Source organism: Triticum aestivum, chromosome 2B, assembly GCF_018294505.1.
Source record: "Triticum aestivum cultivar Chinese Spring chromosome 2B, IWGSC CS RefSeq v2.1, whole genome shotgun sequence".
Classification (NCBI taxonomy): domain Eukaryota; kingdom Viridiplantae; phylum Streptophyta; class Magnoliopsida; order Poales; family Poaceae; genus Triticum; species Triticum aestivum.
In genome coordinates this window covers 696,260,052-696,272,219 of record NC_057798.1, presented here as the reverse complement: position 1 = coordinate 696,272,219, position 12,168 = coordinate 696,260,052, and the positions used below count along the sequence as shown (strand labels likewise).

Below are 12,168 nucleotides of genomic sequence, written 5' to 3'. Positions count from 1 at the left end.
GCCCTACTGTGGGAGCTGGATTATTGATATTTACCCTTGCATTAACATGTCAGGTAGAAAACTATTGCCAGGTCGTTTCTGTTGGCTGATTGTTGGATCTATTTCATAAGGGATTATGCTTCAGCGGTCTATTAATTACAAAGTGGCATTTCTGTGATGATTTAGCTTGCGTTAGGCATGGGCATTAGGAAAGAAAACCTAGCATTGTTTGTAGTAGCATGGTATATGTCATTAAAATTGTTTGAACCTACGCTAGCAATACATCTGCTGATGCTATTTCTTTCAAATTAAGTTGAATAAGGCATATTTGCCTGTAACGTGTGCTCCTATACACGTACGGATTTCAGTTTAGTCTTTGTAGTCATTCTCGGGAACAATTTCGTTGTTGCTTGGTGCATTGCTATTTGATATTGGCAACCGGACCAGATCTATGGTTGGTATGTCAATGCTGCATGCAGAACTGAGACTGCTATATACGCGTTCATTACCTTACTTTGTTACCTTACGGAGATATAGTCCAGCAAAAATGATACCTACGCAAGAGGTCTTTGTATTGGTTGACCCTTTGCTGGCCACATGTTTATCATGGTTTCCACTGTTATGGTACTTGTGGAACAAACACTGCTCGGATAAAATGTTTTGTGGACTATGGCAGGCATGGCATGGTCCTGATCTGTTTCCAGTGGGTGCAGCTCCCACACTACACTCTGGTCTGATCAGTTAGACAGACTCTGGTGTTAATTAGCGTCTCCGTAAATTGTAGAGTAGTCATTTCGTTGAGCTTTGTATTGATGCTCTGTTCTGTTTTATCCCTGGCAACATCGACATGGCAAGTCAATCCTAGTGGCATCAAGTATCCTTTTACCATCTTTGCAAGTCCCAAGTAAATTATTCATCTCAAATGAAACTAGTAAGAACATGGGCAAGAAGATTGTGCAAAACTCATGTTTCAGGTTTATCTGGTTACCTATAATATTTTCTTGTTTATGCTGATGAAATGAAGCTGGTGTAGGTTTGGCCGTTTTGGTAGGCCTGGATGAATGCATCGTGTCTTTTCCATGTATTTACCCCGGAGTCTGGATGCATATATTCTTTTTTATTGGCTGACACTAAGAACTCATCGAGCTGTAATCTCCGTCGTCAAATCATGTCAATTCAACAATTTAGATTGCTTCAACGGCGTGTGCTCAACATGTTTAACATGGAATTAACATCATGCTAAACATTAACATTTGTGCTAATCAAATAATTAATGTGTAATTGATATCCTACCTAATATCAATGTTTAGTTAATTTTCTTTTTAATATCAACTGCACGTATGCATTTACTAGTTGTCTGAACCAATATCTTTGTCAGAATGTCAAAACAAAACCTTGGCCATGCTTTTTCAGCACCCTTTATTTTTTTAATAAAGGGACAAGGCATGCTATCCCAGCGTGCTGTTTCACACCATAAGTTCCATCTAAAACTGAGGCGGAGCCTGCACATTTGTAGCTGCCCGCACTGTTTACACGGTAAAATTCCCCACTCCCTTCTTCCATCCCACCGCTCTCCATCAAATTTTCGCCCTTTTCTCACTCTCTTCTTCCATCCCGCTGTGGACCCATGGACCTGGAGGAGACATTGCCGAAGATGGACGTGGTGGAGGATTCGAGCATCAAAGCGAAGGCCGCAAAAGAGGAAAAATTCAGAAAGCAGAAGGCCAGCAGAGGGCGTGATGGTGGCAGGCGAGGCGGTGGGCATGCAGGTCGCGTACGTGGTGAAGGTCAGGGCGGCCCGGGCCGCGGGGCCCCGCGGACCATGCAGGTGCCGCCATGGCCGAAACATTACAAGGCCCTGTACTTCTACGCCACCAAGCAGCTGGGTAGGCAGTCCCGGGCATCCCCCGCCATTGCCGTTCATCGTCTATGTCAATGTGGCGCCGCTGCTTTTCTCTGAGTGTTCATCACCGCCGCTTGTCTGGACGCGAACGATGGGCGTGGAGCAAATGGGTGCTAGCACGCTGTTCTCTGGTATGCCTAAAGCGGCAGAGCCAGCATACGACGACGTGGACATAGAGATGTATGAGATGATCCAAGAGGGAGGCAGAGGAGGAGGTTCCTATGAGGACGGGCAGGTGGATGACTCGGAGCCAACCTAGCCCGACACCTACACCAAGTCGGGCATGCAGCAGGACACCCAGCCGGGCACCTACACCCAGTCTAGCACGCATCAGGACTATAATCAGCTGGGCGCAGACACACAACATCAGGATTGGGCTGCCGGACAACAGGAGGAAGAGGAGGACGACGATGGCAATGATCTAGATGATTTCAGTATTCAAAGAAGAGGGGCAGAGGAGAAAGCTTCAACATGCGGGAAGAAGAGCTGTTGTGCGATGCATGGTTGGCTACTAGCCTCGATTCGATCCATTGAACGCAGTAACTTTTGGGCCAACATTCATACTTGGTTCCGTATTTCGCGCCCTACTCTGACGCGGTCATCTGCAGCCGTGAATCGAAATCCCTCAACCATCGATGGTATATCATCCAAGGGGACACGTTTAAGTATTGCGGCCACTTGAGGCAACTCATTGTATGATGGCCTAGTCGTGCACAAATCACCGAGTAAGTAAGTTCTTAATATGTGTACATCACTTGCTGGATATGCATAGTTTTGTAGATCATTTGTAGCTGAATATGCATAGTATTGTAGTTGGATATGTATGCAATATTGTGTAGATCATTTGTAGCCGGATATGCATAATTTCGTAGATCATCTGTAGCCGGATATGTATGCATTGTTGTGTAGATCATATGTAGATGGATATGCAAAGTCTGTAGATCATTTGTAGACGGCTATGTATGCATTGTTGTGTACGAAGTAGATCATTTGTAGCCGGATACTTATAGTTTTGTAGAGGGATATGTATGCATTGTTGTGTAGATCATTTGTAGCCGGATATGCATAGTTTTGTAGCTGGATAAGCATTGACAATATTTTATTCTATAGCATTCTCGTGCGTGTAATGTGTTCCAAGGAGTTGGAAAAGAAAAACTTCATCATCATGTATTGTTGATTGAAGTTAAATGGACCAAGTGAAACTTATACATTGCCAATACCGTCGTAAGGCATCCAGAAAGAAACCGATGACCCAACCGATCCAATAAATAAACCGTCCAAGAAGGTTAGAAGAAATGCGATGAACGTATAATGCCAAATAGCCGACTCTCGCATCCGTATTTGCGACAGACGGATGCGGCGTGCGCTTTGCGGAGATGCCCTAACCTTTTCTGTGATCTGCAAGCAACCCTGCATACTTTTAAAAGCCTCCGTACTTTTAAAAGCCAGGTTTCTCGTGAAGCTCTCGATTTACAAGTGCAAAGCTTGTTTCCTTGATCTTTGCCTCTTTGGCCAATACAGCAGCGTGGTAGATTTATCCTAGTGACAGTAGTGAGAGTGTATCTTCTTCCAAACATCCACCAGCACAACTATAAGAGCAAGTACAATAGAGGCTGAGTCAGCCGGCTATAAGAAATAAACTAGTATATTTTTACTTAGTTGGAGGAAAGAGAAAAGGAGAGAGAAGATAAGCGGGCTCTTGGTGAAGAGCCAGCTCTAACACGTGCTCCTAGGTACTTTATGAGAGTGAAAGGTGGGCCATATAATAAAAAAGTAATACACTCTTCTAATCAATTATTGTACATATTGGCTATAAGGTGAGCTATAGATGACATGGCAATGGTTTATAACCAACAATTGGCTATACTATTAACCATGCTCTAATAGAGGAACACTCATTGTAATGCACGGTGGTCACTCATGCCCATCGAGCTAGTAACGCATGTAATGATGGTGTTAGTACGAGCCTCCTGAGAAATATCTCGTTCATCTGTGGCTGGGCAGGCTACACCTGGCCGACGCGCGCACACGCGTCATGCAGAGACATGCAGTCCCCACCTCGGTCCCGTCTCAACGCCCGGCGAACGAGCACCGTCCACCTGTGAGCGTGCTACAGTGCAAGAGCATCCGCCATTATAACCGGCAGACGAGTCGGTCGGCCAAGCAACTGCTCTACCAGACTCACTCCACACTCCGATTCTGTGGAACGGACGAAGCTAACCAGCAACAGCGAGCGATGAGGCCATCTACTATGGCTCGAGCCCTCGCGGCCGCGGCTGCCATCCTCGCCGCCGTGGTCTGCGGCGGCGCGACCCCGGAGACGACGTGCAGGGCGGCGGCGCGCAGCGACAGGCGCGTGGACTACCACTTCTGCGTGTCCAGGCTGAGCCAGCACCACGACAGCCCCGACGCCGATACGTGGGGGCTGGCCAAGGTGGCCGCCGACGTCGGCGTCCTCATGGCCGGCAACGGCGCCTACGACATCAAGGCCATGCTCGCCGGAAAAAAGGAGCAGCCAGCGGCGGCACGCGGGTCGCTGGAGCAGTGCGAGGCGCTGTACGACAGGATGGGCTCCGCGTTCGCCGAGGCGTACGACGGGATTGACAGGCGCGACTACGCGACGGGCAAGGAGAAGGCGGGCGAGGCTGCGTCCCTCGCGCGCCGGTGCGCCGCCGCCTTCGCCCGGGCCGGCGTCGCTATCCCGTCGCGGCTGGCGAAGCAGAGCGCCGACTCGGCGCAGATGGCCATCGTCTGCACCGCCGTTACCAACCTCATCAAGTGATGTCTGCACCGCATTGTTTGCCCGTCGAGAGAAATGGGTCATGTTCTGCATTGTTGGTTGCTCGACCGTGATGTCATTCATGTACGCTTGTGTTTGTGATATCGGTCGTTGATAGTGCACTTAGTGGTAGCAGTAGTACGACGTTCTTCAGTGTTGTGTCAGTGATCATTCAGAAGGGAATAAACAGGTGAATTATCTTTTCCATCTAAGTTTACAGATTTGCTTGTATCGTCATCGAAATAAATAATCGATCTGGATGCGTTCTTTTCACCACCTTCATGGATTCATCGGCGTGTCACTTTCCGCACCAAAATAACCGGCGGCGTCTGTGCCAAAACACCCCAAGTCGCCGGCGACGGGAGGGCGTGCACACGCTCACGCTCCCCTGCTTCCGTGCAGTGCACGAGGCGAGCCCGGTGGTCCCTTCTGAGATCTGAATGGCACTGTGATTTTTTGGTGGAGACGCCTCCAACCGCCGCGGAGTACGGGCCAGAGAGGAGGAGCAGTGCTGTCATCGTCCATGTCGAGTGCGTGGCAAGACGCCGCGTGTAGGGGGCCCCGTGGCACATGACATGCCGCGGCCGAATCAGTGTTGCCACTATCAATCAGGTACAGCGCCGAGCCGTGGCCGCACACTGCCTGCACTCCCAGGGGCGGAGCCAGAACTTTTATGAAGCCTGGGCAAGCTTGAGTCTAAGTGTGATTTGGAAATTAAAATCATACATGATATATAAATAAAATAGCCCCAAACTTCGGAACCACAAATGCACAATAATAATGAAGTAACAATATAAACATGATAGTCATGTAAATGTAATTTTAAAGTGAACTACTATATGATATATCAACATTCAATTTATAACCGTTCGCCGAGTGTGACAGTCGGCTACCTCATTTTGATAGAGAGCTTTGCCGAGTACCTTTCCTCGGGTACTTGACAATGTCTTTACCGAGTGCTGAGGTACTCAACAAACTAAAACGGCGACTAGTCGACGTAAACGACTCCTATCACATGGAATGTTGCGTTTGTCGAGTACCTTTCCTTCCATACTCAGCGAAGACGGGTGCACCGAAGGGCGGCATGTGTCTTGGACGTTTTATGAGTGACGTCTTCGGCTAAGCATTTGTGGGTTTGCCGAGTACCTGCCGCACAATACTCGGCAGAGATGGCTCCATTGGAGGGTACAACGTGCCTTTGATGTTTGCCGAGTGTTACCTTTGGCAAACGTTCGAGCATTTCTTGAGTCTCCTCTCGATGACACTCGGGAAACAGCTTTTGGCAGGGCTGCCCAGGTCATGCCATGTATCACCCTTTGTCGACCGTTCTCGAGAAGGCTCTCTCCAAACCATCCTAGAAGCTAATAGATAATGTCGCGTGACAACATAAGTCATAAACACAAGGCCATGCATAGAACAAAATAGAGAGTTTATTCCAACGAAAATTAGACATGAACAAAATATGGTAGCAGATCAATTGGCTATGTATTGTCATCTAGAGCGTACCATTGCATTATGGCTCCACCAAGGTCCACCAAGTATCGAGAAACTTTTGGCTCTGGACGGTAACCCTATATTGATGGAGTAAGACTTTATTTTTTTTAGAACGAAGACGCTTAGACGCGTCCGGCTTTAAATTAATAAAGCCCACAACAGGCAGCGTATCGGACCTAAACCCGAAAAACAGACGACACGAGCACGAAGGCTCTCGGCCAGCGTTAACTTAAGGTTTACACACGAAAGACCTGACCAGATTAAGTGCGAAACGAGTACATGGCTCATAGCCAGAGCTTAGAGCATGCAGGCTCGCTCAATCACGAAGCAAAAGGGCCACAATCACGATGGAGACGTGGCGGGAGGCTCCCTAGCCAAAATGTAGACGGCACGCAGACGATCTTGGGCATGCTTCATCTTGCCAGCATCCTTGCGCCTCACCAACGGACTCCACTGCTGCAAGAAGAGGTTGCATTTATAGATGATGTTAGCAGGGTGCGTTGGGAATATACCCTCGATCGCAAGTTTATTCCTAGTTAGCCACAGAGACCAAGCTAGGGCTCCGATACAGCTCCACAGCACGCGATTGTTGCCTCCAGAAGCAGAGGCGAATAAGCCCGCAAGATCGGAGGTCGATCGCGGGTTCCAAGAGGTGTTAGCGGCTGCTCGGAGCGCACTCTCCAAGAAAAACGAGCTAACGGGCAGCGGAAGAAAAAATGATTCGCATCTTCCGCGACGTGACAAACCGCGCAAGTGCCTGTCGATGGGCCGTTCCGTTTGGCCACGTTAGCCGAGGTGGGCAGTCTATTGCGAAACAGCTACCAAAAGAACACCTTAATCTTGAGAGGGAGATGCACTAGGCAGGCCTGGCTCTGGCACATCTTTCGGTACAAAGATTTGACCGAGAATTTGCCGGAAGGGGTGAGAGACCACGTCACGGTGTCCGCGTGCATGGAAAGCGACACTGGTGCGATGAGCTCACGCAAGAGTAAGACTTTATTACCCTCACAAAAAGAAACAAGGCCATAAATAGAACTAAATTTGCCATGTTACTAGTAAAAGTATAGCTATATTAATTAGCATCCAAACATCCTAGAAGATACTACTCCCTCTAGTGATCTAAGCGCTGTTATATTTCTTTACGGAGGGAGTAGAAGATAAAATAATGATTTTCTAATTCACATAAATTAAGTGTGTGATTTGTGATTTTGTGAATATACTCAAAATAGAGAGCTTGCAAGAAAAGAGGAAGACATGTAAAATATACCCCACCGCCTGACCTCATAAATTAATTGAAGTCCTAAATATATCAATCTTCAAATTAGTTAGCAAAACCTTACATGTTGAGGAGAAAGGGCACGAGACGAGGAGTAGTCGAGGATGTAAGTCGTGCCGAACAGGGCTGTGAGTGGTTGTTTCCTCTCAAGTACTAATTGTTTTGGAAGAAGGGAATATCAGCCCAAACACTACTGAACATTACGCTTGGTCAGGGAGAGGACTAATTAATTAGCACATTACTCCTATTTAAATATTAGTTGAACACTTGGTAGAAGCTCACGTACACTGCTGCCCGGGTGAACCACGATGCATAGTGGGATTTGCCCCGTTGTTTATCACCTTCGCACGCAGTCCCCTGCCCAGGGAGCCCGGGCAAGTGCCCCGGGTGGCCGGGCGTTAGCTCCGCCACTGTGCACTCCACTCCACTCCACTCCCGTGTTCGGCGCGGTGGCTTGCGCTGGGTGGCGGGCTGCCTCACGCGACTGGTCTGGCGGATCCCCGTTCCGGTCGTGGAGGTGGCGGCCCTTCGTGTTGGAATATTAGGCAAATTCATGATCAATTTTAGTAAATATAATTCATGACTACAACAGAGAATAGCATGCAACAGCCTAGCGTACTAGGTGAACAGAAAGACATGTACAGCGGCATCGCACATGAAACAACAACTACAAATAGAGACATGGACAGATCATGATGAACATACAGTTCTTTAGGCGAGCTGGAGGTCCTTCTTGGTAGACCACCACTTGATCCTCTTGATCAGTGTCTCCACCTCCTCTGGGTTCCCCCAGGCGATACCTTTCTTCTTCCAGGACTTGAGCTTCCTTAGAGGCCCTGCAGAGAAGGCTGGGACTTTGGCCTGGCCGATGGCAAGCGACTCGGTGATGTAGAACAACTTGCGCTGCCATTCCTTGACCATCTCGATGAAGGTGCCTTTGAACCAGTCGGCATTCTGGTTCTTGCTAACCATGGCCCCTATCGGAGTTATGGGTCACGGGTAGGCTAAGCCGAGGCCCAGGACCTTTCAAGACATCGGGGCAGGCCGCGCCCCTCAGGCCGAGTCCCAGGAGCAACTCCAAAATATGCCGAGTCCCAGACGGCGACTCCAAGACAAGCTGAGTCCCAGACGGCGACTCCCAGATAAGCCGACTCCAAGCTGGTGACCTCCAGAGAGGCCGACTATGGAGAGTCGGCCCATGACTCCTCCCTCATATCGAAGTACGATGCGGGGTACGGTCACGGCATGGCCGTTCCCCCCTGCTTATGAAGGGTCGGCATGGCTACAGTGAGCCGTATCGCTGGAAGATCTCCGGCGAGGCGCGGCACTGTTGCCATGCCTGCCCTGACCTCAGCCACAGTGCGCAGTACACTGTGCCCACGACGCCGGCCTGTACGACCCGAAGGCGGTGGGGCCGCCTGTCAGTGGGTGGGCCGAAGGCGGCCTGAGCGACCCGAAGACGGACCTGTGGGAGTAGGCCGACTCCTCCCCAAGGCCCCACGAGCCATTAACCAGATAGGATGGGGAATGGCGACAGTGATCGCCTGATAGACGACGGCACTGTTGCCACGACCCAATGACCGAGCCCGCGTCATCAGGAGTGCCGCTACAGTATCAAGCCTGTCCGCGGGACCCGCTAGTCGGCGGGCCCCAGAAGCCGGCGGGAAGGGCGGCGGCCTGAGAGACAGACGGCTGGGACCCGCGCCCAACCGGATTACTATTGTACCCCAGGGGGGAAGGCCTATATAAACCCCCCGGGGCACCCATGCAAAGGGTTCAGACCTAGAAAGAGATAGACCAGATAGCACAGGGAGGAGAGAGCTAGCCTTGCTCTCTCCTGCCTCCCGAAACAGCTCCAGGAGCACCATTGTAGTCACTTTACCTTGGTGATCATGCGGAGACCCCGCAGAGCAGCAGTAGGGGTATTATCTCCTAGGAGAGCCCTGAAGCTGGGTAAGTTCCGCCGGCGTGCATGTCTTCGCCTCATCCCGCTTCCAGGCACCGGCGACGTTCTACTCGCTCCCACCATGATAAGCCATCCTTTGGCATATGTCGTATCCAACCCCCGACATTTGGCGCCCACCGTGGGGCGAGGTGCACTTTCGTTCGGAGATCTGCTCTGGACGGGAACCCTGTTCCTCCCCGGCGAGCACAGCCAGCCCGGCACGCCGGATGGCGTCTGTGCCGATGCGCTGCACGACGCTGAGATCGCCTGTGCGGCCAGCTGCCTCGCCGATCTTGTCGGCGAGGTTCGCCTCTCCGATGAGCCTGCGCCCGACGCATGCACGAGTGGCCCCGAGAGCCTCCTCGCGGGCCTCCTCGACCAATTCCACGTCACCGGCGAGCCTGCGGCGGACCTGGAGTCCATAGGATCCACCGACCCGATGCTGGTCGACTCCGACACCGCGTCGCTCGACGCGTTCCCCACCAACGTGGTGGTCTACGACAAGCCGCTCTCTTACGGGGGGAGCGGCGGAAGCACCGTCACTGAGGTCCTCGTCCTCGACCACGGCGAGCGCTCCGGCAAAGGAGCGCACGACCCGCTTGACGCGGCCCTGCGAGGCCTTGCAGCGCCGATTCCGGAAGACGCCGACGCCGAGACGCTGGAGGCGCTCCGCCTTCAGCTCGTCGAGGGCGTGAAGAAGCTGGCAAGCATGAGGCGCTTGTCAGAAGCTTACCAACGCGAGATGGATCGCGCCGTAGGCAGCTCGCCGGCTCCAACCGGGCCTAGCCGCCTAGGCGCGGTCCGACAGCGCGGCGCGGCAATCGCCAACCTTTTCGGGGCTGATCGCCCTGTGTATGCCATGCCTGCAGAGAATATCCGTGCCGCCCAGGCGGCGGCAGACGAGCTCGACAACTTCGAAGGCGAAGAGCGCCGCATAATGACGGAGCGAGTTCAGCAGCTCCTCGACGCGGCTGCCGCGCAAAATGATGTCGGCTGCCGCACCGAGGTGCCGCAGCGCCAAAACGACGACCCACTGCCTCGCCGAGACCAAGGTGCGACGTCTCGAACGCCGACTGGCGGGGCCCATGGGAAGAAGGACAAGGAGCCGGCTGTCAGCCACAGTCGGACTCACATCACCATCGAGCGCGACCAAGACGGCCGCCCCAGAGCGGTGGAACGGCGGGACGACTACCTGCCTCCCCCTCCTCGCGGAGAAAGGCGAGTCTCCCCGCCGCCCGTGGAACATCCGACTCTCGGTGACCGCCTCGGCCGCCGAGAAGGAGTCGGAGAGAACGATGCCCGCCACCGGATCGACCGACTCCATCGATCCCTGGCGTTGGAAGAAGAAGACGAGTTGGGTCCCCCTGCTTTGGACCCCGCATCCGAGATGAGCCCTTCCCAAAGGGTTCACGCTCCCCCGAGACACGCCCAAATATACCGGCACCGTGAAGCCGGAAGACTGGCTGATTGACTACTCCACAACCATCAACATAGCAAACGGCAACAAGCGTGTTGCCGTAAGATACGTCCCGCTCATGCTCCAGGGCTCGGCCCGGACGTGGTTGAACAGTCTGAAGCCTCGCAGCATCAACAGCTGGGTCGACTTCACCGAGGCTTTCGTCTGCAACTTCACGAGCACGTACAAGCGACCTCCCAAGCCACGCCAACTCTCCTTGTGCGTGCAAGGCCCTGACGAGTCTACTCGCGACTACCTCACGCGCTGGGGCGAACTCTGGAACTCCTGCGAGGGCGTGCACGAGGTGCAGGCCATCGAGTACTTTACTGCCGGGTGCAGAGAAGGCACCCTCCTCAAGCACAAGCTCCTCTGCGACGAGCCGGAGACCCTCGATGAGCTGCTGATCACAGCGGACAAGTACGCCACGGCCGACTCCTCCATGAAGGCGGAGATTCGGGTCGGCACAACTGGCAAAGTCGCCCCTCAGGCTCCAAGAACTCCGGCTGGAGACAACAGTCGGCGGCAACAACAGAACAACCAGAAGCGCAAAGCCCCGCAGCCGACTTCCAGCAGTTGGCAAGTGGCAACAGCAGAGGACCAGCAGTTGGAGGGACCGCCTCCGGCGAAGCGACAGAAGGGCGGCAAGTCCAACTGGCTGCCGGCTTTCTCCTACGAGCAGACTCTAGATGGTCCCTACAAGTTTCATAGCGGCGCGAAGCCGTCAAACCACACCACCAGGAAATGCCACTGGCTGACCAGAATCGCCAAGGGGGACGGCCTGCCCCCTCCCCCTCCTGCTGGGCCGCCTCCTCCACAGCCGCCCCAGCAGCCGGCCGTCAGGCTAGTCGACGCGATACAAGACGAGTTCCCGGATGAGCACGGAGCCTATGTGGTGTTCACCAGTGTAGCGGATGACCGACGCAGCAGGCGCCAACAGCAGCAAGAAGTGAATGCGGTTGCATCAAGTACTCCAGAGTTCATGCATTGGTCCGAGAAGCCTATCAGTTGGAGCAGAGCTGATCACCCAGAGGTGATGCCGAGTCCAGGATCCTACGCCTTGGTCTTAGGCGCCACACTCGCCACAGATAGGCGGGCCGCTCGCTTCTCGCGAGTACTGATAGACGGAGGCAACAGTATCAACATCCTGTACAAGGATACAATGGAGAAATTAGGAATCAAGCGAAGACAGCTTCAGAGCAGCCGAACTGTGTTCCACGGAATCGTCCCTGGCCTTTCCTGCTCGCCAATCGGCAAGATCCTGATAGATGTCCTCTTCGAAGACAAGGATCATTTCCGCCGAGGGCCAATTTGGTTTGAGGTGGTGGACCTTGAAATC

The 12,168-nt window shown here is 52.8% G+C and overlaps 1 protein-coding gene across 1 annotated transcript; it reads left to right on the top strand.

Moving 5' to 3' along the window:
• Positions 1-4,031: 4,031 nt before the first annotated feature.
• On the top strand, positions 4,032-4,866 carry LOC123042118 (pectinesterase inhibitor 8). Its single transcript, XM_044464640.1, has one exon. The coding sequence runs from the start codon at positions 4,119-4,121 to the stop codon at positions 4,662-4,664; it is 546 nt and encodes a 181-aa protein (XP_044320575.1). The 5' UTR covers positions 4,032-4,118; the 3' UTR covers positions 4,665-4,866.
• The last annotated feature ends 7,302 nt before the right edge of the window (positions 4,867-12,168 follow it).